This window comes from Thunnus albacares, chromosome 11, assembly GCF_914725855.1.
Source record: "Thunnus albacares chromosome 11, fThuAlb1.1, whole genome shotgun sequence".
NCBI classification, from domain to species: domain Eukaryota; kingdom Metazoa; phylum Chordata; class Actinopteri; order Scombriformes; family Scombridae; genus Thunnus; species Thunnus albacares.
Window position 1 is genome coordinate 16,869,766 of NC_058116.1, and position 25,399 is coordinate 16,895,164.

The following is a 25,399-nucleotide window of genomic DNA, read 5'->3' on the forward strand; positions in this document are numbered from 1 at the left end:
CTGAACTAAGGATGGCAAGACATTCATCTGCAGGCACAATTACGAAAAAAAGAGTCTCTGTGTTCAGAAATGCAGAACAGAGCAGCAAAGAGCAAAGTAGGATAGAGGAGACAGAAAGGGGCCCAACGCCGAACGGAGGTCTCCCACACAGACTTTTCAGAGAGTCAGACACTGTGACAGCATTGGCTGGTGTCTGCACCGAGAGATATATGAAAAAAAACACAATCCTCATAACTCTTGGAAAAATATCAAAGTTAACTTATTGGACAAAGAAAAGCTAGTAATTTGTACGTCTTATGGGTGATAGAATAGTCTTCTGCATGAAAAGTCACACTTTAAGTGCTCATTTAGATCACAGACAAAAGATGTTAAAGGTATGAAAACAGAAAATCAGACAGAAGGAATGTGCCTGCCAAGGCAGGTCACGCTGTAATTAGAAAAACCTGTGGCCTGCTGACCTCTCAAGCCAATGAACTGCCATGACAGCCACTATCACCCCTTCAAAGACCATTTTAAAACACCCTGGCATGTTAACTGATAAACTTTTTTTCCTTCTCTTTGAAGTACCAAAAGAATCCATTTGCCTGATGAGTGAGGGGTAAAGGGGTAGGCCGGGGGTGGGTGGGGGTGGGACTGTGACTGGTGTGTTGCTGTGTTGTAGATGCCATCACCGCCTGCTTCCAACGAGTTCCCGTGTAATTGCTTGGCTTCTTGTCTTTTGCTGTGCGCTCACTTCCAAGGTCACATGCTCCGTCGATGCTGACTGTATGGGAGCCAAATTAGGGTAATGGAGAGTGGTCACCGGCTGCTATGGCAGACAGTGGGCCTCTGGGAAACATGGAAGTGTTTCTCTAAATCCATCTCAGCCAAAAGCCACTGGGCAGGAAGAGCAGTGTCAGATGTGAACATTAGCTAGTGCATTTAGCTGTCCTCTATATGTTGTTGGTTGTATGTGTTCACCAAAAAGGCACCATGGGATGCGAATTATGATAAAACATCCTTCTATTTCTCTGCCACTGTATATTTATAATATTACAGCTGCAGCTATGGTTAATAAGTTGTGCTGCTAGCCGTAAGAATCTAAATTATGTGCTCTAAAAACAATCAAACACAGCACAAAAAATTCAGAACACACAAGTCAAATCTTCATAGAAGTCTTTAGTCATGTGATGTGAAAACAGCTAGACTGGCCGATCAGGTTCACTGCTTTCCCCTAGAGGCCTTATTTTGAGTGTCTAATGTGGATACACCTGAGGTTTGTGGGCGTATTTGTGTATCTAAGTGTGTGTGTTTGTGTGTGTGCGCGTGTACATGTATTTGTACATGAATGTGTGTGTAAGTGAAAGATGTGGGTTGAGCTACGCCCTGCTAATCATTGCCTGCTGGCTGCACAGTGCTTTGATAGCCGTGTAGGTCTGTGCACTCAATGGTCTCCTTTGTAAATCAGGTGCATTCTTTTCTCCACCATTTTACATCCTGCCACAACTGTCTGGACATGAAAATCTAGACAAACATGACTGGGAGCAAAAATAGCAAACATGAGCCAAAAAGCCGTTTCACAATTGTCAGCAAAGTTTTTTTTGTTTTTTTTTTTAATTAAAGTTAGAAGAGAGGCATTGGACGGTAACCTAGATGTAACCCTACATAGAAGTGTTTTTAAGGTGAAACTGATTAGTATTTAGACTTAAAAGCTAAAGTGGCAGCTACAGTATGAGCTAATCTGAGCTTCCTAGCTGCATTACTTTTTTTTTTTTCAGAAGTGTTTTCCAAAAGGAAAACCATGATCTGATGATAAAGGAGACAGTGGTTCCGGTCTGAGCACTAGTTATTATGGTTATTCAAAGGATGTTAATAATGTATCTTGAGGTTGTTTGTCTCTGTCGTTCTCTATGTATGTATGTGTGTGTGTGTGTGTTTCTGTGCATATGTATGACATAACATGGAGTCTATCTTTGTGTGCTCTACAGGTCACAAACTGTTCGTCATCTGTGGTCTAGACATCCTGTGGTTGACTGCGTGCGTCTTGTTTGTCTGTCTGTCTCGGTGTGACGCTCGCAACCTTTACTTTAGGCAACCCCAAATTTATCAAACGCGAAGTTTGTGTTCATTAATTTAAATATTTCTGTCTCTGTCTCAGTATCAAGGCTATCAAAAGAACATGAACACTGGTTCTCATTGACTTAAGTACATCCTCTACTGTTGTTACCATACATTAGCTTCATCAAGCAACTACAACATGCATCCCTAATTCACCTGGAGCACACACTTATCCTGGACACAAGAGCAGTTTTCCTAATAAAAGAAAATGTTAAAACTTCCACCCAGGACCGAAGAACACCGCAAGGGAGTTTGCTTTAAGTTCCCTTAGAAGCCACAGGACAAGGAGGGAGCGTGTCTCAAAATGGCTGCGGTAGATACGGCTAGAGAGGAGGCTGCCACCCAGCTGTTCACGGAGGAGGATCGGGCCAACATAGGCAGTCTGACACTGGAACCTGTGGGCAGACTCTGTTTAGAGCAATGTTTGTTAATGTCTGAGGAGAGGGTCGGAAACCATGTCCGTGAGAGATTTCACTGTGATCCTGAACACCACAGACTACAAACAAGGTTCTTAAAAAGAAACCTGTATCATCCAAATTTCCAGTTGGATGGCCGTTACTTTTTTTCTGAAGGCGAAGTGGTTGGCACCCATTTAAAAGAGCAAAGCGTGAGAGAAATTTGTAGGGCAAAAGCAAGTCGGTTGAGTGTTTTACTATGTAACTACTGCTGCTGTGCTAAGAACAGCATGTGGTTAATTCTGAGTCACAGCTGAGCAAAGATGAAACATTTTCATTTCTGATAGCCCAAAGAAACAGATTAATTGTTTCTAGGCAACAAAAATTGATGTAAAAACAAACATGTTTCAGCTGTACTGTCAAAAGAAGGAGGTCCCATGAAATTACTTTTTTTCCTAAGACAAAAGTTTATGATTTAAACTCAATATTTGCCCAGTAACTAATATAAAAAGTGTTTTTTGTTTGGACAGACAATTGTCTATCATAAGCTCTTTCTGTTTCGCCAAATAATTGGCCAACCACCTGTGGTTATTGTTTATTGAAGGAAGTCTTCCCATATCAGTAAAAATTCCTGATGTTAAACCCCTGAGGGCAGCTGAAAGAGAAAGAAAGAAGGGAAGGAATCTCTGCAATGTCAGCTGCTCTATTTAACTGTATCATCACATAAATGGAAATTACAATATGGAAAACAAAAGAGATAGAAATCAGGGAGGCTCTGTAATGCCCCCCCCCCCCCCCGCCTTTGGTTTAGCTTACCCAACCACAATCAACAATACAACAACACCGGAAATAACAGCTTCAAAAATATTATAAGCTTTATCAACACCTCACTGACTGGCTCAACATAAACAGAACGTTATAATCTTTACAAAGGCTGTATTGATTGCAGAGCTATAGGACCTGTAGGAAACTCAACATGAAGAGTTAATCTTCTAACTGAATCATCATTGAGGCATTTCCAACTTAAAGACCCACATGAAATCCTAAAAAAAACATCCCTCTGCACAATAAAATCCTGCTTTGTAACCAATTTGCTGTTGCCTGACCCTCAGCAACAAATCACTGTTTCATGTCAAAACACTCAAGAAACTCACAGAAACTGTTGAGACAGCATGTACCAGTCACCACCACAGCTGAGGCAACACAGTTCAGTACTTAATGGTCTCTCTCACTCACTCACTCTCTCTCTCTCTCTCTCTCTCTCTCTCTCTCACACTCACACACACTCCATTAGTTTGTGTAGTTTGTGCATGGATCTCTACATCATAAATATTCTCTTCGTCTTTCGCTTTCTTCCTGAAATCTAAATGAGGCTGCGAAAAATGACATTGCAGACTTAAATATTTGGCAAAGTAACAAGCCGACAGCACATTACATTCTTGTTTAAGTCTGCTTATCCTCAGTTGCTTCTCATTACTTTTTTTTTTTTTTTTGTCTGAACAGTAAAGTCACCCCCCGCTGCGGGAGACCTTGATGATGATAAAAGCAATGTGGCCACATGTTCACTTCTCAGATGCAAGCCTTTGAAAAGAGCACAGAAACACCACATTTTAAAGAGGGATTTTTTGGTGCAGATGCAGTTGTCACCAAAAAGGCTATTAGGCATCAATTTACATTAAAACTGCCAGAAAACAGACCAGTGCTTCCCCTATAATTATACAGGCCTGGCGGGCCACCAGGCCAACAAAACCCCTGCCAGGCCAAAAAAATCTTTTTTTTGTTTTATTGCCAAAAACAACGCCAAATCAACAGCATTTGGGGGCCTCTCTGTGCAGCGCTGTTTCGAAACGTGAGTCAACCTCTGTGTCATTGCCTGGGAAACTCTTGATAGCGTAGCTCCTTTTAAGGAATTTAAGAAAACACTGTAAACGACATCTTTCTTTTGTCCCTCTCTCACATGTAAATGATTGTTCCTACAATTCTCTCAATCTTGACTAATCTGAAAAAAATAATCTTACAGTATGTCGCTGCTGTCAACGTGCCATATTGGGTAATTGTTCCCACTAGATACACTGCTGGGAAAATTAAAACTAAAGCAGGGCAGTGGGGTGGACCCCAACCCTTCCTCTGTGCTGCCAGGTCAACAACGGGGCTGCTGCCTCACGTCCAACCAGGTGCATGAGTTGATTCTGTCTCCATACTGCCAACCAAACTGAGAAAAGTCCTGCCAACTGGTGCTGGTTGCATATCTGTTTGTGTGTTGGAGGAATAAACAGCTGAAACTGTTACCGGCTTCAGAGAGTGCGCAGCAATGCATGCTAGTGTGATTAACACTGTGTCACCCACAACAGACAGACAACTGTCTGGCAGCTGCCTCAAGCAGCCAAGCTCATCGAGCGGGGAGAGCAAGTTGGAGGGCCTTCAGAGGCATTACCCAACTCACACAGTCAGACTCAGCAATTAAAGCTGAGTCAAAAATGCTGCTTCTATGGACCCCACAATGAGCAGATACTGACTGAAGAAGCTGTTGATACTCCAAGGACAGCAGTGACAGTGAGTAGTGGTATACTTTACTCAAGAAAGAGAGGTTTTAAATGGAAGCAGGCAGTGGGGCCTCTAAAAGACAGACAACTGGCCACTTCAGCTAAAAAGATTATTAAATCTTAGTGGAAAAATGCAGACTTGTCCTCACATGTTTTAAATCCACCAGAGGGATTTTATATGGCCTGAAGTTTAGCTTCCGTCCATTTGCAGCAATAAAACATTAGATCCCAAAACTATGCACTACTTGATCGTCCTATAATCTAATTTTATTAGATCTAAGAATGCCAATATTTACTTCTTTATTGTGGTAAGGAGAACTGATTGATGATGTGTGACTTATTTTTCTGTATTGCAAACTGTCACTACCCAATCTGAGAGGCTGCTCAATCTGCACGTGCATCTGCTCAAACACTGCTGTGAATTAATAGGAAGTAATAGGTGAAACTCACCATAAAATCTGAGAGGCCTGTATCCTCAAAGAGAACACCAATTAAAACACTGTTTGTGTTTTTTACTATATAATGATCTTCTTGTGTCTTGGGGTCCCGAATCTATTAACTGAAGTGAGGCCTACTTTCAGTTTAACCTTTCTCAGAAAACGTTCACATCAAAGGCAAAGGGGCCACACCGAACTAGAATCCCACTTCCGGAATGGCAGACCGTAAAAAAAGGAGTCCTTAAAGGGGATTAAAAAGGCCAATTCCAAACAGATTCTTTACAGATTGAGTCTAGAAGAGGAAAGCTAGGAGAAGGAGGAGGAAGAATATAGGAGGAGCGCAAGATGGAGAGACTAAATTAGCAAACTGTGTGTTTTTGTGGTCTTGGCAATGTGGAGATCCCAGAGGAGAGCTAATGACTGTAGTGGTATCTGGCATAGAGACCAAGTTTCCTTGACTGCTTTAAAGTTGCCTCCAGTCCATAGCCACCATGTCATGAGCAACATATGCTGAGCTATCTTGCAATTATGCCATTATCGAGGTCTTTCCTTCCACTGAATTTCAATTATATTTTGCTGAGTAAATTTTACTTTGTCCTTCTGGCCTTTCTGAGTGAAGCAGAGTCTGTATGGTCTACAAGAACTTGAGCAGGACTGTGGTAAAACAGAAGGGTTGCCTAATAAACACAATTTCGATTGATCTGCAAAAAAACTGAATCTGCAAAGAACAAAATTATAATATCCATCTCACCAAACAAGCTGGTCAAAGCAAAAGATAAATGCCATTGTATATCCTGTTTTATACCAAGGTATAATTACTTACTGCCCCCCTATTTATTGCCCCAGTGCCAACAACAACATTGATACTGTATTCCACAAAACTTCACTAATCTTTGACCATTAATCCAATCTAGATATGACAGAAAGATAAATACATATAATAAAGTGAATGACGAAACCCAGATATTTAATTTCAACACTGGTTTCTTTCTCAAATCATTTGGGATCAACATGAAACCTTTATTCAAGCTGTGCAGAAGGTGCAGTGAATATTTTATGTGCAATATGGTGCTGTCTTGTCTCAGAGACCATTAACTATACTGCAGTGTACCCAGTTTGATTAACACAGACTTCCCCATCAGGGCTTCTGTGTTACTAACCTAATTTCAGGTCCCGGGAAGAACTTGAATTTACAAATAAAGTCTCCTTTTCAAGGACACAAGAGAAGCAACCACAGGCCTGCATATATCAGGTAAAATATGCCATTTAACACTTTCAGGGTAACTTTCTAATGACATATTTGATTCCTAAGAAATACGATCTACTGTAGCTGTTAATAATTCAGTACGATGTTTAAAGGACCAGTGCATAAGATAAGTGGCATCTAGCAGTGAGGTTGCACATTGCAAGCAACTATATATCCCCTTCCCCTTCCAAGCGTGTAGGAGAACCTATGGTGGCTGCAAAACCTGCAAAAAACACGAAAGGCCTTCTCTAGACTCAGTGTTTGGTTTGTCCATTCTGGGCTACTGTAGAAACAAGGCGGTGCAACATGGCAGAGGTGAATCTTATTTTCATGGGATTATACACCAATGAAAACATACGTATGAATATTATATTCTATTTCTGCCAATAGATCCCCCTAAATCCTACACACTGATCCTTTAACTCATTAAAATCTTATTGAAGATCTTTTAAGGAGCATAATGAAGATCATTCTCAAGATCTTTTTCAAAAAAAATCTTAAAAAGATATGCAGTATAGTTTTATCTCCCATGCAGGGACACCAGAGGGGCAAAGTGACCACTGCTAGCAGTTGTACCTCTGTGACCTCTCATCTGTCTTAAGAGCCCTAAACAACAGAGAGGAGTGGCCAGATTTTATTGTCCCAGCATGAGAAAGGGACACAGAGCTACTTGGGCATGATGGATGGGGTCCAACTGGGAGAGTGAGGCTGGGATAAAGGAGCTATCCCGCCATAAAACTCGGTCATTCTCAGTCTTCACATACACACAACCTGCTGTGTTTAAGTGTATATGACTGTGGGTGGGTGTGTGTCTTGATAACAGGGCAACTGGGTTATCAAAATGATTCATAAACGCAAGACAGGTTGCAAAAATTTGATAAGAAAGCCATACATAAAAGCCTACAATATGCGATTCTCCCTCTGCCAGTGCAACAGAGGTACAGTAACAGAGAGCAGTGAAGGTGACCAATGTGTAAAGCAAGCCAGACTGTTTCCCCTTTAATTTTAACACTGACTGAGCGAAACAATTCACATCAGCCTCAGACGAAAGCTAGAGGAAGCAAAGACATGTATCAACTGTATACAGTCACTAAATCAGACTGCATGCTAAAAACCAGTCCTGAGGTAGTAAAGCAAGTCCGGACTGGCAGATGCAGTATAAGCAGAAATGGTCAATCTATTATGTGAAGACAGATTATTGAAGGGTGGTATTGTATGAACAAGAGACTAAAGAATGACTCATGCTCAGTCGTGTCAACTACAGGTTTCCAAAGGAAAAGAAAACATCTGTTATGAAACAATGGCTGGTTGATTCTACAGTCAAAATTAAATAAAGAGAAGGAGGGTAATAAATGCTCCGAGCTGAGTCATAGATGGAACAATGGTTCTATGAAATTTTCATAAAATTTAAACAAACAAAAGAGTCAATGATTTTTTACACGTATGTGAAGCACCAAATGTTTTTCAAGTTCCATTTCAGATATAATGACAGTGCTTCCAATCATGTATAAACAAAGCATATGTGTATATGTACTCCACTGGTTTCAGTTAAAGAGCAATGTGTTTTTGTTTTGTTTAGGGTAACAACTAACATGACCCATCATATTTTACTTTATTCCTTGTGTGCAAACATCTTTTCCAAGTCATCCACTTTAATAATAGGTTTCAGCACAGACAGAGCAGGAAAGTTGGCACACTAATTCATCTGCTCCTACTATTTGTGTTTCTTGACAACACATTGGCCTGATATCTGCAGGCTGCTAGCTAGCATTACAGTCCTCAGTGGACACCCCTGGCTCCACTTCTTGTAACCGGAGTTAATGCCTCGTCAGACACAAACCAAGAGTGCAGATCAGTGTGCAATTTTTTCTCCCCCGATCTGTCCCTCTTGTAGATACAACTGACAAATTCTCTACGAGATGACCAGAGCCAGCTAGCCACCAGGAGTCAGGAGACACCTGGGCCAAAATAGACACTTAATAGTTTACTCAGTAGTAAGTAGTAATTTGAGATTTCAGATACTTACTAGTCATTGTCATTTTGCGTCATCGCTGATGCAATTTTAGTATCAATACCTCTAGACTGACATGTCACTTTTAGTCTGACTATTCATGTCACAGTTTATGGGACTGTTGTGACTCAAGACAGCTAATATAGCCAGCTATCATAAACATGCATGTTGAAATAACTCATTTTTACACTGTAGACATTTTACACATTGTGCAAAAACAAAAATTATTATAATATATTGCTTAAGTCATTAACTTAGAACCACGCCGCTCTTCAAAGAAAAGAAGACCGAGATAGAGGTGATAAAGCTAAATTATTGGCCATATAGCCTATATATATATTCAGGCAATTGCTGCAAATGGTGGTTTAGATGACAGTATGTTTACTTAGTGCGCACTCAAGAATTAGAGGCCCTTGTGCTTTCATCTCAACTTTCTCTTCTGTTTACTTTAGCTCAACGTAACTCATTTCAACATTCACATTCAGATTCTTTACTAAGAAGGGCAGGTAGGAAAGACACTTTACAGAATTTCCAACACTGTCTGCTACCCAAGAGTGAAAGATGATCAGAAATGTTTTTACATTTGTGTCTAAGCCTTTGGGTATAGAGTATTTGTTTCCTGGAACCTAGCTTGCCGTTTTTCCTCCGGATCTTTCACATACCTGAATCCTTCTTGCTCCCCTTGCTCCCATCTCTGTTCTTTTTCAGCACTGCCTTGAACATGACAAGATTCCTGGAATCCTCTCTGTAGAGTCCCTGGTGGAAAAGAAAATCCAAAACAATCCAGTCAGTCACAGCCACAGACAACTGAAATGCATCCTTTGTCAATCAAAGAAAACAGAAATGATCCAGGAGCACAAACAGACCTAAAAAACAGCACATACACAGGTCTTTTCTTACCTCAAACTAACCAAACACAATGAAAATGTGCCCTCAAAACCTTAATACTGCAATGTTAATGCACTGTATATCCGCATTTCATACTGCTTAGCTGGCACCCGCCTGATAGTTTTCCCACAGCTCTCCCAATGCTGCAGGTCATCATTGGAGGGGTGCATGGAAAGAATGCTCTAATATTTATACAGAAAAGGACAAGTTCTGGTATCTTGTTGTGCAGGAAAACACTCTGTCAAATGCCCTGAATTCCACATGTAATTGATGCTATGTGGCTGAACTTGGGTGTTTGCAACTGCTTTCCATGGTTGTTCCCAAGCTGGTGTGCATTTTGAATCATTTGAGTTAAACGGTATAACATGAACTCATGATCCAGCCTGAATATGCCTGGATGTGCTTATTTGCTTTGGAATTATTTATAGTTATGGACAATGGTTAAAACATACTTAACTGAACACAGCAGCTGCTAAAACAGTATCTGTTGTGTGGTACTTTTGGTTTCTTACCCTTAAACACAATATAGGCTACTACAGTGTACACTACTGTATTAATAGCAGCAGAGAAATCTTTCCAATGGTTTCAACCAAATAAGGGTATGCCTTTTGCAAACAAAACACACAGTCATTGCACTGAGTTCTCGGCCCCAGAAATCAGGCTTCCTGGTGCTGTGAGAAAGCCTATTGATCCATCCCTTTTTATCCTTGATGGTGTCAGATGAAACATTGAGGCAAAGCCTCCATTGAATCAGTTATGGAAGGTAGAGGTGTAGGGGACAAACCCCCGGTGAGCCCCTGCATCTCAACTTGGCCTTCGTTGGTCCAAAAGTTAACTTTTTATTGGCAGGTACTCCACCGAGACAAACTCAAGTCAAGATTATGAATGTTTCAAGATAGCACGTGGCTTCTGACTTGTGTTTTATTGTAAATTATCCAGGGAGGACACATACAAAGAAAGCACATACAATCTGTTCATGAAAATACCAAAACTGCTCAAAAGTAGTGTCTAGAAAAATGCAATGATATAAGAAATATTACTGCTGTAACCAATTCTCAAGTACAATCCATATCAATCCAAATCATGTGCAATGCCCTCTTCTGCAATTTATTACTACTGTTGTACTGTACTGTGCTTATGGTTGATGTTGAGCTTTAATAAAGACACAAAAGAACAAAGCAGCACATGAGGGAAAGATCACAACAGTCACTCTGAAGGCTGCCCAGCAGTTTGCACAGTTAAATTCTTTGCTCATCCTTTTCCGTGTGTCTGCTGCAGACCAAAACCATTTCCTTTGCATAACTCTAGCCCTTCTTCTTGCCAAAGATGACATTTCTTACTGACTGATCCAGTTTCAACCCTTCCATCAAATTAACTAAGAGATCAAGTTAAGTGTCTCAAAAACTTTCCTTCAGAATTTAACTCTATTTTTACTCACGCATAGAGTATGTCCACATTATGTACAGGATAAATAAAGACATCACTCAGCATATTAGACTCAATACATCACACTATATAATGCTGCTGTCAAAATAAAATTACACCCAGATGAACAAACATGAACAAGTGCAACTGCAGGCAACTACAAGGCAGAACAGAACAAGAATGTCTTTTATCATTTTCTGTAATCATAATAACATCTTCATCGCAACAACAAGCTATGACCATGTAAGGGAGCAACTCTTGAGCCAATAGCAGCTCATACTCCTAACTAAATCAAATTTAGTATTTTCTCAGACTGCTTCCAGAAAATTACAGTAGGCCACTACAGCTCTGATGTGGTCTAATGATGCTCAGAAGTTACAGTCAGGCGAAATATGACTTAAGCATCTCTCAAATTAAAAACAAACAGAGGAACCACTAAATCTAGTATTACTCTCTGGTAAAATATACAACTAATGCTAAACTAATACTAAAAAATGAAATGAATACCCCTCTTAAAGGGCACCATGTGGAGTTTTTCAACACTAGTAATGCACTGAAGCAATGTTTTTCATGTTGGTCTCTGTTTAGTTTGTTCTTGTGCATACACATGAGGACGCACGTACAAACATACATGCACACGGGTGCTGTGATTCACATTCCTGCCATTGGTTTCACACTACTCTACTGATTTACAGGTTGCGGTAATGCGTCAAGAAATGCAGCAATGCACCAGCAAAGTTACCTTGCGAGGTAGCTCGATTCGCAAGATCACGACATCACGCAAGAATTCATCTTGTCAGGCTTCAAGTTATGCGCTTGTGTCCAAACCACTGGTGGTTCAGACCAATCAGCACCGCAAATCCAGCTCCTTCACAAGGTAAGACGGTGATAGACAGATGGTTCATCCAATCACCCGATAAGTTTTTTTTTTTTTTAAAGCGTCCGCCTTTTTCCAAACAGTTTCCATGGACGACTTCTCAGACGGTTCTGTCTAACAAACCATCTGGCGCGTCACGTTACCAGCAAAGGCAGAGAAGCCAGCAACAAAACATGGATGTTAACAATGCGTGTTTCAAACATTTAAGAAAAATCGGCTTTGTAAGTGTTTTATGAGGAAGGAAATGCATTCCACACGTTTGTTTGACCTTAAGGATACACACACAATGCAACAACTAATCAGTGACAGACGGGAGGTTGTAGCAGTAACAGGATACAGACTATCAGGGAACTCTGAAGGCTTAAAATCATTTAACATGTTTTTAAAAAAGAAATGTTTAGTGATCTAATTCAAACAATAATCGTATACATATGCTTTGTTTTAAGTCAATTTGAATTGAAATATTGTTATGGTCAAAAAGCAGGTCAGGCAGCAGGGTCAGGTACAGAACAGCACTTCTGAAACTGGATTGAGTATAATGTTCAAGAATGAACGTGGGTCTGAATCTAGTCCCTGTGTGCTACTGCCCATAACAACACAGAGCATGACAGCAGGGTAGACACCCGGAGTAACATATTAAACGCATGAGATCTGCTGACTGTGTTTATCTGTATCTATATAGAATAATGTAGTGTACTGTGGCAGCATAGTACATTAGCCTTGTCAGTGGAACTGTGTGGGAGCTGACTGCTCATCTCCACAGTAACAATAAACATCACCCAGGTTAACCCAAAGGAAATGAGTAATGCCCTCTTTCAACTCCAAAAGCCAACATGACAAATTCCTTCCACCCCCACCCCCAACACAGCTACCAGACACACACAGTCAGTACCGACACCACTATGTCAGCTATCATCCACAGTCATCACTTTTCTTTTCTTAAGGTACGCCTCTATTAGCCATTTTTATGTTAAGTTGGGAGGGGATTAGGCCCTGAGCGTTGCCTGAATAAAAGCTAAACATGTCTTATTACTCTGTGTTCTGAATAATACTAATTTAATAATGACATAGTGAGCATGGCATATGCAGTAAACAAACCGAGAGCACTTTGGTACCCGGGAGCCACAAAGGAGAATCAGTACAAAATACTATGACAGTGTGATATTTTCCCCCACAATGACACATAGACACATTCTTGCCAATTGAACAGACAACTATGACACTAGATTGCAACAGCCGCGGATGGTCACAGATCAAGATGATGTTAATTATTGAATTGACTGCAATGGTTTCTAGTAGAGATGCACCAAAACCCTTTTGTCAGATGGTAAAATCAGTAATACTTTACTGACTCTTTGCACAAATGAATCGTAATATATATGAGATATACAGAATAACAGGTTTCTGCAGGTGTTGCTGATTGATGCTAGTCACTCCTAGCATCAATCATCATTTCATGCTTTCTAAATAGGCAAACTATGTGTATTTGGGGGACACTACTAGATCCCCTGAACTACCTTGTGTGTGCTATGCAGTTTTGTCACTCCAAAACCATAGTGGACATTGGTGCAGCATTCAAAAAAAGAAGTTAAATTATAAAAACATCAATGCTTATGCAAAACTGGTAGTATACAGTATTTTTATAGTTAAGAACTTAAGTTGCGGCTAATGCTAACCACTTAACCTAGCAAGTTATTATTTGTTGTTGATGCAATTTGGTCAATAAGATACTGCTATCAATTTAGAAATACTACTAGCTACAAACACACCATGAAATGAAAAAACTACATAATGGTGGGTGTCAGTAACTTTTACTTATACACTAAGAAATCATCAACATTACACTGTAACATAATGCGCTCATGGCCTGTAGAGACAGGCCTTTTAGGGCACAGTATCTTTAGCAAGTCTTCTGTATTCATGAAATAAATTATTTGAAAGAGGACTGATGACAACATGTGTTGATATTGCCATAGCCTCAGGTTGTTTTTAGTGTAGGTAAACGCACGACATGCTGAAACTAGAGTTAATGAAATAAAAGTGTTGATCCTACAAGAGGAAAAGGGCAACAATCAACATCAAATGCTGCTAAGCTTAAGCTGTTTGCGGTCACAACGGTGACCTTTGAAAGAAAGTCTGATCAGAGAGGAGCCACAGACTGCCTGGTATGCAACACGACAGGCATCAAGATTCCTAAAGCCCTGAAACTCAGGTCCATCCCAGTGCATTTAAGTTAGTGTTTGGATATTAGCCTCAAAGCATGGCCCCTTACAAGGGGCCTCTCAATATTACAACAGAGCAGTGAAAGTCCCACAGTGACTCACAGGGTTTTGTGGACACACACTGGCTGAATAGACAATACACACTCTCAATATTCACATTTGCTCGGTGCAAGACACCCCGAGAGCAAGCACAAGCCCCAGATAGATAGCTGAAGAAATACATACCAATGACGTTAATGTTTTTTGGGCAATAATATGTGATATTTAGGACATTAAGGATGTTTTTAGCGTCTGCGACTGTGACGTTACTGTCTGTGCTGCTGTGTGTGCACTGTGAAACATTGTGCCACTATGTGCAGCACATGTGTGTGAATTTGACCAGGAAAAAAAGAAATCGGATATGTGAGACTGATCAGAGCCGGGCACCGGTCATCTGAAAACCGTCCATTTTTGATCGGTGGCCGATCAATCGGTGCATCTCTACAAACAACAGCTTTATTATGGGCACCAAAAGTTTCAAATTGGTGGCTATCAAGAAGCCACCAAATGCCACAAAGAGGTGATCTGCATCGTACAAGAATGTTGGCTCTGGAGAAAACGGCTGCAATGTGTGTGTGTGTGTGTGTGTGTGTGCATAGGTGTATAATAATGTGTGGTAGATTGTTCAAGTTCTGATGTTAAAAGACTGTTAAATTCTGACTTAAAATATGTATATTAGTTGTTGTTTTTTCAAAGCAGGACAAATGTTGCACAATAATTTGTAACACACATAAGTGCAATTACAAAATGGTGGCTGGTAAAAAAAATATGAGTGGCTGGTAAAATTTAGAATCCAGACACTTTGAGTGGTGAAAGAAAAAGTTAATTTCCAACACTGCAGGTACATGTCACCTCTATAACCTTCAAATGTGGGCTGTCCATTACCTTGGAACAGCTCAAGCTGACAACAAAAAGGGCACACCGCAGTCTGTGGTACAATGTGGAGAGTTTCCTTTCAGAGAAGTGAAATTGGAAACCCGGGTCGTTAAGGGGTGCCTCAGTTTATCAACATGTATGTTTTTCCAGGTCATTCCGGTCTTGATAGAGTTCAAATCCATACAGGTTGTGAAGACGAAAGGATCCTCACCTGCACAATGCTGACGTGACATGTGGTTAATGGGGCCATCTAGCTATACCCCAGTCATCTGAGAAGGCAGCTATATATAGTACGGAAATAGGATTGTTTGTCCCAATTGCCTCTGGCAGGGGAAGCATTTCACACACGTTGGCGGTTAGTGAGTTAGGACTTGCTTTGTCCTCTGTTAGGTGACAGACAATAGAGAATGAACCCTTAAGCTCGACTTCACCACTCTTCCAGGAGTGCAGCAAACAGCCATTTTCCACCCTGCGTGTTCATCTCTTGCCTGTTCAAACGCCCTGCCAGCTCTCTTCATCAAGCGATTCTACATGAATGATTACTCTCAGATTTCCACACTGTTGTCATAGCAACATGGGAGTTCTCACCACAGGCTGACCTTCAAGTTGGTTTATTAAACACTGCCAGAGGTGATCAGGCTTTTTAAAATCCTCCTTTGAAACTCCATAATTATCTGTTTTTTCGTGGTCCATTCACAGAGCGCAGGAAAAAGGCTGCGTCTGGCCTGTGAGTTCAAGTGGTCCAGAAACAATGGGAAGTTAGCTAATAAGGCCTTGAAAGGGGGAGGAAGTGTAGGGAGCAGGTATGGAGGACAGCTCATTCTCAGTGTCGGCCATTGTAAGCGAAGGTTGGTATTCACACTAACATAAGAGGGGGGGAAATAACAAAGGACAGACATTTTTATGTGACTAGCCTACCGGTCTCACTCAAGTGCATCCTGCGCAGCCCCCACCTTAGAGCCTATGAGAAGCAGGTCTTCATCTTTTCATGTACAAAATTAACAGAAAAATAATGTTTAACTTGGTAACATAATACTACAGCCAACTTGTGTTGTACTTTAACATTCAATCCTCTCTTTCTGCCAACCATCTGTCACGTGTTAGTTTTATTTCATAATGAACAAATAAATGTACCCAAAAACCTTATAGTACTATCAACTTATACAGGAGGCACAAATCATGTAACTACCTTATGTAAAAGTACTTAAACCTTGAGGTCACTTTATTAGAATTACAGACACACTACTACAAAACTTATATGAGTATTGTGCCATCTGTTTAGTATATTACAAGCCAAAACTGCACAAGAATACGAATGTATTAGTATCCAAATCTTTTAGAAGTGAAATGATGGTGCTCAGAGTATGATTGTGAAGCACTATTGTTCCATTCTTGATTATTTTGCAAAAATTTGAAAGCCAATTAGCTGCATTTGTCTGCTATTAAAGATGTCTGGCACACAGAACTTTTGATGCATGAGTTATCAAAGTAAATGAGACTGATAAAAGAGCTCCATGGTCAACTATGCTAAGCCTAAAATGGAGTAGAATTGCTAGAAACAACAGAAAAAGTATTCACTATTCTTAAGGAACAGTCTCAAAAAGACAACATATGCCACACACACACTTCCCTTTCTCTATAATTCATTCATCTGCACATCTCGCCTTCTATCTTACTATTGTTACTATAGTCCAGAGGCTGACTACATAACTTTATTAACAATATTAGAAGAAACAAAAAAATTCCAATGCCTTGTCCTGATGTTCATACAGCTGGAAAGCAGTGCTTGCTACAGTCTGAATGAATGCTTTACACAAGCCTTGAAGCTTAAGTTTGACCAGTTAGTAACATTCACCACGAGCCACCTGGTCCATCCAAATGTACTAGAACTTTTTGGGGTGAAGGAGCTATTGCCCAAGAACCAAAACTGGACTTCAGCTGCTTGCAGCTGAAATGCTGGTTAGGTTTCTGAGTTCCTAAAAAGGTTCCTGGAAAGGTTCCTGCAATTGAAAAGGGCTGTTGGACATCAAGAAAACTGGTGGTTTCACTGGTCTCTTATACAAGATCTTTATATAAAATTATGGAGGAGAAGGATCATATTAGTGATGGGTATTGGCTAAATGAATATATCATTACTCTATTATAGCATCATCAGTTATTTTACCATACAGTGTTGGGATATTTGTAACATGATCATGTAGCTAGCTCATCCGAGAGCATATAAAACATCTCGGGGGAGTATTCTTTTAAAACCACTTCTGTGATAATTTATCTTTAGCCGGCGGTGAATTACAGTGTTGAGTCATAGGCACAGGCAGATTCAACGGTCTAGCTTGGGGCTAGTTACTTATTGAGGAGGCCTAGCCACATGGCTCAAAGTGAAATTAAAAAAGGATAACAAGTCTGATCCACCCATTAGACTACCATGGGAAAAGACTGATTTGCCCTCTTAGGTCTTTTGTCCTTGATACTTTCTAATGTGATTGATGCATCCATCTAGGTGTACATGTTGGCTCAGCAGTGATAACGTGAAAACCTTTGTCTTTTGATCCCTGGAGAGTTGCCCTAGAAGCGTCAAGGCATGTTTTAGAGAGCAATAATTTCACTGAATTTACAGTTACACCCCAGGCTCTGGAAACTGACTAAACCAGACACTAAAATGTGGGGAGAAGACATTGCAGATCTTTACCAAAATGAATATCACCCTCCCTGCTTCACACTGATTAAAATCAAAACTAGGCAAACCATGTGCTTACATATAACCTACATTAATTTAGCTTGACAGATCACTGTGTAACATGGATTTATGGATGATTTAACTCGTTCAATGGGTCTGCCTTTCGAGCTTTCACAAGCCTGTTTTTCCACTCGGAGCCTTTCCACAACAATTACACTCCTCACACCACACCGACAACCATCAACCAGAAACAGATTTAACTGCATGCTGAGTAACAACAATCACCTCATCAACATTATAGTTATTAACTCGTGCTATCGCTGCCGATTAAACTTTATCACTCTATTACTAATTTGCGATAGCAATCAAGTGCTAATGAGCATCTGGAGTAGAAACAACTAAAGCGAGGCCATTGTTTTCCAGACTCAATCGGACATTTGCCTCCTAGGAAGCCTGGTATTTGATTAAGGGTAAAACATTAACAAGCAGTGTGTAAAGTCTACAGGAAGTTTCTGCAAACACTGGGAGAAATTCTTCTCATGCTAGGATCTGTCAGTCAAAGTCACATAAATTGCATCACATACATGATGAATCAGCCGGAAAAGTGAGATGTTTTTAGAATTACAGGCTTCCAGCAATACGGTAGACTTGAATCCAGTGACTTTTTACAAAACAGCATGACTAGTTAGGCGGGATTTAAGCCAGTACGCACTCAACAGGGCTTCAGACCAGAAAGAACTTTGCAGATAAGATGTCTTTACCACTTGTCAATTTTGGAGTGCAGGTTTATTCTTAGCCTGTCTCACGTCAACCACATTGAGTGAAATAATTAGTTTATCATGCAGTGTATAGGAAAAAAAACAGTACTGTAATGTACAAGGTTAGTTGTGCTCCCCTGTTTGGTTATTAAATAGACATGGATAGGTTGACCTTGTTTCCTTCACTGTTAAGTTAATGGACATAAAATTACACTTATCTCGCCTGAGATAACTTACAATTCACTCTCCGAACTTAACAGCTCCAGGTTGGGAAGATTTTACAGACACAGTTATAGCAGAGACAGACAAAAGATGACACATCTAACTCAGAGACAAACTAACAAAATCAAATATGATTTGGTTCGGTTTGTCAACTTTTACAGGTTCACGGTTTTTGACGTGCCACCCTGATATATCTGCGAGGGCTGAGTGCTGTCCTCTAGCTGCTTTTTTTTTTTTTTTTTTGGTCAAGATTCTTCCAGCCACAGAAATGCCTCCATTCAGGCAATGTGATTTCACACAGTGCTGCCCCATTCCTCTCACAGTGTTTGGATCTCTAACAGCTTCCTGCACTCAAGCACTTGCACTGACCACACAAGTAATGTCAACTAAAGTCTATGAGAGTGAAGTGATTACGGGGGTGGACATTGCAACTAAGACTAGAGTTCCGGCCAAATATGTATCTGAATCAGTATTGTTTGTCAAATCCATTTATGCTGTTTACTTTTCCCTTTCTGTGAAGAAAACTGTATTTTATGTCATTAGTGGAACTGGACCTGCAGTAGCACTGAAAGCTAAAATAAACATGACACAGTGAAAATAATATATCATCATTTAGCCAGTGTCAACAAAATTAATCACTGGTTTAAAACATACAGTAAGTCCAGTCCTCCAACCTTGCAACAAATACTGCATTTCACAGTTTGGTACATCAGAGGTGCTCAGCTCCTCGACATCTCTCTCTGTGTCTCTCTCTGTGTCTCTGGAGCTTTCAAAAAGGCTTGACAAAAATGTAAATCAGGAACAGCTGTTATGAAGAAGCACTTCCAAACACACACACGGGTGCTTTAGATACACATGAGCAAGCATGAGTGCACAAATGCATGTGCACAGAAACACACACTTGCTACCTGGGCTAAGAACTCATAAGCAAATCCTGTAGTTTTGTTATGCTAAATTAATTATTAGTATATAATTCAGCTGACGGCCTCCTCGTACTAGGAAACCTGCCAACACCAACTTAATATGCCTGGCTGTCATCTTGTAATGTTTTAATAGATGACCTGAGGGGAAAAGGAGCAATTAAATGATAAGCATTTTGATACAGAAATTGTCATGAGCCCTTAAGAAACTTGAGCTAATGCAGTCACACGATGCCACATAATGCCAATAAGCTAGACAGCGGCTAATGTGTATGATCCTGTAACCCAATGCTGAGAACACAACTACATGGTTTCTTTGCCTGATAGTGACTATATACTCATTTTGAAACATTTTTCTCAATTAATCGATTAGCCGTTTGGGCTATAAAACATACGAAAATAGTAAAAAATGTCATCGATTATCAAAAATAGTTGGTGATTGATTTTCTGGCGATCAACTTATCATTTAATCATTGCAGCTCTAGCCATGATATATAAATCTATTTACAATACACAGTTTGTAGATCACTTAAATATACTTTGCTTAGGAAAACACTTTCTGAAGATCTCCCATGATCAGGATATATAGTTTAGCTTTTGAATCCATGCTAAAATCACATATCTACTATCATTAAATCCTGTGGCTGGTATGCTTTTCTTTCACACCACAAATGAATCACACCAGAGTTCACTCAGAAGCGGTCCGAGACTCACGAGAGTTTGCGCTCAGTTTAACATGACTGACAGCTCACCCGCCTAGATGCACAGAGCCAAACGAGCAAACGCATCAGAGTTTGTTTGAACCGTAACAAACGGTTAGGTATGAAAGTGATACAGGACATTATGTTGCTGCTTATATTTGTGGTAAAGTTGGGTTTGTGGTATCAAGTGTGCTGGAAACCCAAATCATTACATTCATCATTTAGAAACAATCCTGAGTTTGCTGAACCCAGCTAATCTCTACAAATCTGGCTTTCCTATTGGAACCATATGCTTCTGCGATGAGTAGCCCCTAACAAAAGGACAAAATCATCATCATCATCAACTCAGTATGTGCTGTCTGTCAGGTCACTGGCTCCAATAAGTTTCCCTCCTCAGCCATAACAATGTGAATGTGGTGCCAGCATCTGCTACTGGCCAACTGGCTGAGGACCATGGGAACCAGGCTCTGTAGAGACTGGGAGGCAGCCTCTTGTGGCATTTCCAATAAGATGAGTGCTCTGTAGTACAAACAGCTCCTAACACTGCAGTTGGTAAGACAAGAGAAGTAGCACCAGCCTTGGCACAGAAGCATGAAAATCCAGTGTAATGGTACCATAATCCGCCGTAAAATTGCCTGAAATTATGCTGGAAATTTAATACAGAGTATCTCCAGGTTAACTAACAGCCAGCGTGACTGTAAGTGGCAAAGCCTGTTCCACCTGTTGAGTTTAAAATGGGAGATTAAGATTGTATATATAGTGGAATTGCCCTTGAAGCAAGATTGAGACAAGAAACTCAACACAGGCAATGGCAAATGTTGTAGCCGCTTTCAAGGTGAAATGGCAAGAGATCGCAAGGTTACGGAGCACTCATAACATTGTTCGAGGAGCGCAATGAATCAATGGCTTCATGCGCTCACAGTGATCAAAGTTGCATCTTGACATTTACAGGCAGTTTCTCAAAAGGAAAATAAAACAGAGCTTTGATTTTTTTAAGCACCTGGCCGAGTTACAATGCAATTCCTTCATTGGAAATAAGCTGAAAACAGCAAAATACAGCATGTACAGCCAGTGGTCAAACTTCAATGACTCAATCTAAATGGGCGGACAAGATTACAGTCCTTTAGTCTTAAGCCTACTAGTATATCTGGGTTGGGTTCTGGTTTCAAAACCACCACATCCAATCACAAAATACAGACTACCATTAGCATCAAACAAGACCACACAGTTAAGGAAGTTAAGTACAGAAAAGTACTGAACTTTTTTTTAAAAAAAACATCTGCATCTTAGCGTGCAGGATTTTACTCCACAATAAATGTTACACATCTCCAAAGTTCTTTGAGCAAGTCTTCTCATCTTTAGAAAGGTTTCAAAGAAATACAGTAACAAGCAATTTAGGCTTTTCTGCAGAGCCATGTTGTGAATAGACAACTCCTACAGGGCTGCAACACTATTGATTCATCTATGGATAATCTTTTTGGATAATCATCATTTGTTCTATCAATTAAATGTCAGAAAATAGTGAGCAAAACCTGTCACATTTTCACATCTTCATATTGTTTGTTTTGTTTGACACCCAAGAGCATTGGTTCTCAAAGTGGGGTCCAGGGACCCCCAGGGGTCCTTCAGGAGGTTCCAGGGGGTCCCCAGCAAAAAGGGGAATCATTTAATTTCTCTATACTTCCATCCATACGTAACACAATGACTGAATGTATGACTATTTCGGTCATGGGGTTTATACACTTTCTGTAATAAAACATCTAAAAGTCTGGTCTAATTTGTCAGTTTTGGGGTCCTTGATGTGAAAAAATTTGAGAATCACTGCTGAAGAGCAATTTTCCATAATATATAACTAATAAAATCAGCAAATCCTCACAGTCAACCAGCTAAAACCAGAGAATGTTGGCATTATGGCTTGATGACTGACTTATTATTATTATTGACTATTACAGTCAGTTGATTATCTTTGGGTTTTGAACTGAATAAAGAAGCAAATTTAAGACATTACCTTTGACTCTGAGAAGTTGTGACAGTCATTTCTAATTAGTTTCTGGCACTTTGTAGATTAAACAACTAAAACAGATTAATCAATAATAAAATAATCATTAGCTGCCACTCTATTTCTGAGGTGAATATAGCTGGTGTATGTATATATATAAACATAAGACTAATCGATTTAGTTTAGCTCTAAACTCTTCATGATCCACCTAAATAGTCTGCAGTACCTGAAGCTAAGATCAGGTGCAGGTGAAACACCAACGGTCAACTGTTCATGGTTAACTAGCTAACTTTAAGCTAACCTAAGGCTAACGTTAACTAACGTTAGTGTGCCGTTAGCTCCAGTTCACACAAACCAAACGGAGACGTTACCTGGAGGAAAAGTTTGATTTAACCTCGCAAAGCAAACTGGTGAGTTTAAGTTAACGTTGAGCTGGTTTGAGAAACATTTAAACTATTCAGCGACAGAGAAAATAACAAGCTGAATAATATTGGTCAACTGGAAAGTAAAACTAACGCAGTGTGTGTGTGCTGTCAGTCCCGTTGGATGTGACGGCAGCTCGGTGGGCATGTCCCAACATTCCTCCCAACAAACTCACTAACTACCATTAAAAACTGAACCGGTGGACCGACAACACCTGGCTGACTGCGCCGTCAAACACACACACACTTGAGAGTAATTTTTTAAAGTCTTACCTGATAAATGTCATGGATATGAAGTACCACAATATTCAAAAAAAGTTTTCCCAGTCCTCCAGCGTATCTCCACACGAACTCTGTCCTTACTTGATTCACCGAAGGTAGGCTAGGCTACGGGACGCCGGGCTCCTCCTCCTTCTCCTCCTCCTCCTCCTTCTCTTCCTCCTCCTCCTCCTCCTCCCTGCATGAGGTCATCTGCGAGGGAGGCACATCCACAGAGGGCAGGCAGGGATTTTTACATGTTCAGAACAGATGGACTCACTGCAAGACTCAACAAGAAAGTGCAACTCATCTGTAACTTCTGTTGTGATTAATATAAATAGAACTGACTTGTTTTATGGTTGCCAATATACACATAGACTATATCTATTATAGATAGTATATGCATATACTATCACATCCTGGAAAGACTTTAACAATTACATACAGTATTGTGCAAAATAACACGTGATTATCACTGAGGGGGAAATATTATCACTTATATTGAATGTAAAGATAACACTGTATGCACTATTGTTAACTTTTTATTTTATTAGGGACATTTCACATCCATAAAGCTACATTTCTTAACTCAAACCCATTTTTTAAGCTTTTTCTAACTGAAATTGAATGCAATTTTGAGTTAAAATTTACCCAGAAATGTTTGTCTGAAGAAGTATGTCACCAAAATCAATCTTTTTTGTTGTTGTTGTTGTCCCAAAACCAATACCTGGGCTTTGGGTGTTTAATCAATAAGCTGTGTGGAAGAGACTGGGATCATTCTTTTATGTGTGAGGCAACATCAGGCTCAACTTAAACATTGCTTTCCTAACTGCATAAAACAAAATGTAACAAATAAATACATAAATATAAATTTACTGAATTGTTTTTTATTAAAATAATGGTAGTCGATACCAGATCAGCTCATTGGCACTGATACCCGATCCAGCTATTTGAGTCAGTATCAAACCGATATCAGTATCAGTATTGGTCTCGGTGCATCTCTATTTATGACTGATTGTTTGTGCATTCTTACAATTAGATAAATAAATTTAATAAAAGAGAGCAGGCAGCCAGGAAAAACTACTCTTTTTGGCAAATTTCATGTACATAAAATTAAATGGACCAATAAAAAAACAAACTTTACTTTGTTTTATTTACCTTATTTTCACCTGTTCGCCATTGCTTTTAATTAAGTTGTGTAATGTTCTGTATTTTATGATTACAAACCAACTTGCACTTTTTTATTATTGTCCTTATGATTCGGCCTGCTTCTACAAATTGATCTTTCTTTTAATCAAATTTATTTGCTTGTTTGTTTTATTGTTTTTATCATTTGTTTTTTGTGTTTTTGCCTGTGTTTGGGTTGCCTCTGGGTATGAAATGTGCTACTGTATATGAATAAATCTGCCTTATTTCTAATTGATATTGAGCTCTGTTACAATCCTCTAGTCAAGCTGCAAAATAAAGAAAGCAACAAAGACCAAAACAATGTTTAAAATATAAATATAAAATTATTGACCAATGTTATTTGATTATCAATCTGGACCCCATTTTCCCCTCCTCATAGGTATTATTTTGTTTTTATTGAATGTAAAAAGATTCTTGCACATTTACCAAATTTGTTTATCTTATTTTATTTCATTATGTCATATTTGAATTCTCTGGCGCTTTGTTTCCTCCTTTTGTTCTTCATGCATGTTTATATGTTAATGTTATCTGAATTTGACTGGTTGAAGGGAAAAACAAAACTACCCTCCTCCTCCTCCTCCTCCTCCTCTTATTCTTCATTTCTCTGTGCATCCTTCATGGACATGACAGGATGTTAGTGATGCAACATACATTAATTAGTTAATTAGTACATTAATTAACTGTAAACTGTAGGTTTACAGTCTGGGGGAGGGGTTAATTACTTGGATTTTTCAGATTTTACTTATGCAAATTAGATTCATCTTTATTGTCATTGCACAAAGAAGTACTGAGAAAACAAAAAACAGTTAGACATCTGACCAGTAATGAAAAGTAGGGCAAAAAAGTGCACAAAAAAAGTGTACAAAATACTGAGTGGTATAAAAATGTAAACACAAAAGTGCATATGAATGGCTATACATATACAGAAGTACATACATGACAAGGTAATATAAAAATAAAAATAAATAAATGGCTGTTGGAAGTGTTGTTTAAATGGAGCAATTCTTTCAAGCAATTTCCTGCCAATAAACTTGACATAACTAACTAAACCATAATCAAAATAACTGCGTCAAAGCTTTATCTCTGTTTACAGTAAAATTCACACCAGATTACATATTTGTTTCCAGTGAATTTATTAGGAAAATTATTAGGAAATTACTGACTGGCAATATTAAGTGTGAGATGCTGATAAAACATA

At 39.5% G+C, this 25,399-nt stretch overlaps 1 protein-coding gene across 3 annotated transcripts in view; it reads right to left on the bottom strand.

The window, feature by feature from the left end:
- Positions 1 to 23,822, bottom strand: part of tanc1b (tetratricopeptide repeat, ankyrin repeat and coiled-coil containing 1b) — a 114,472-nt gene extending 90,650 nt beyond the window's left edge. For 2 of the 3 annotated variants that reach the window (XM_044365854.1, XM_044365851.1), the window contains exons 1-2: positions 23,029 to 23,822; positions 9,392 to 9,485 (exon numbers count right to left, since the gene is read on the bottom strand). In XM_044365854.1, the coding sequence (XP_044221789.1) occupies positions 9,392 to 9,452 (61 nt within the window). In that variant the 5' untranslated portion in view covers positions 9,453 to 9,485; positions 23,029 to 23,822. Of the gene's footprint in view, positions 1 to 9,391; positions 9,486 to 22,704; positions 22,877 to 23,028 lie in introns of those variants that run through there. The other variant, XM_044365853.1, reaches the window with a different exon arrangement.
- Positions 23,823 to 25,399: the final 1,577 nt, after the last annotated feature.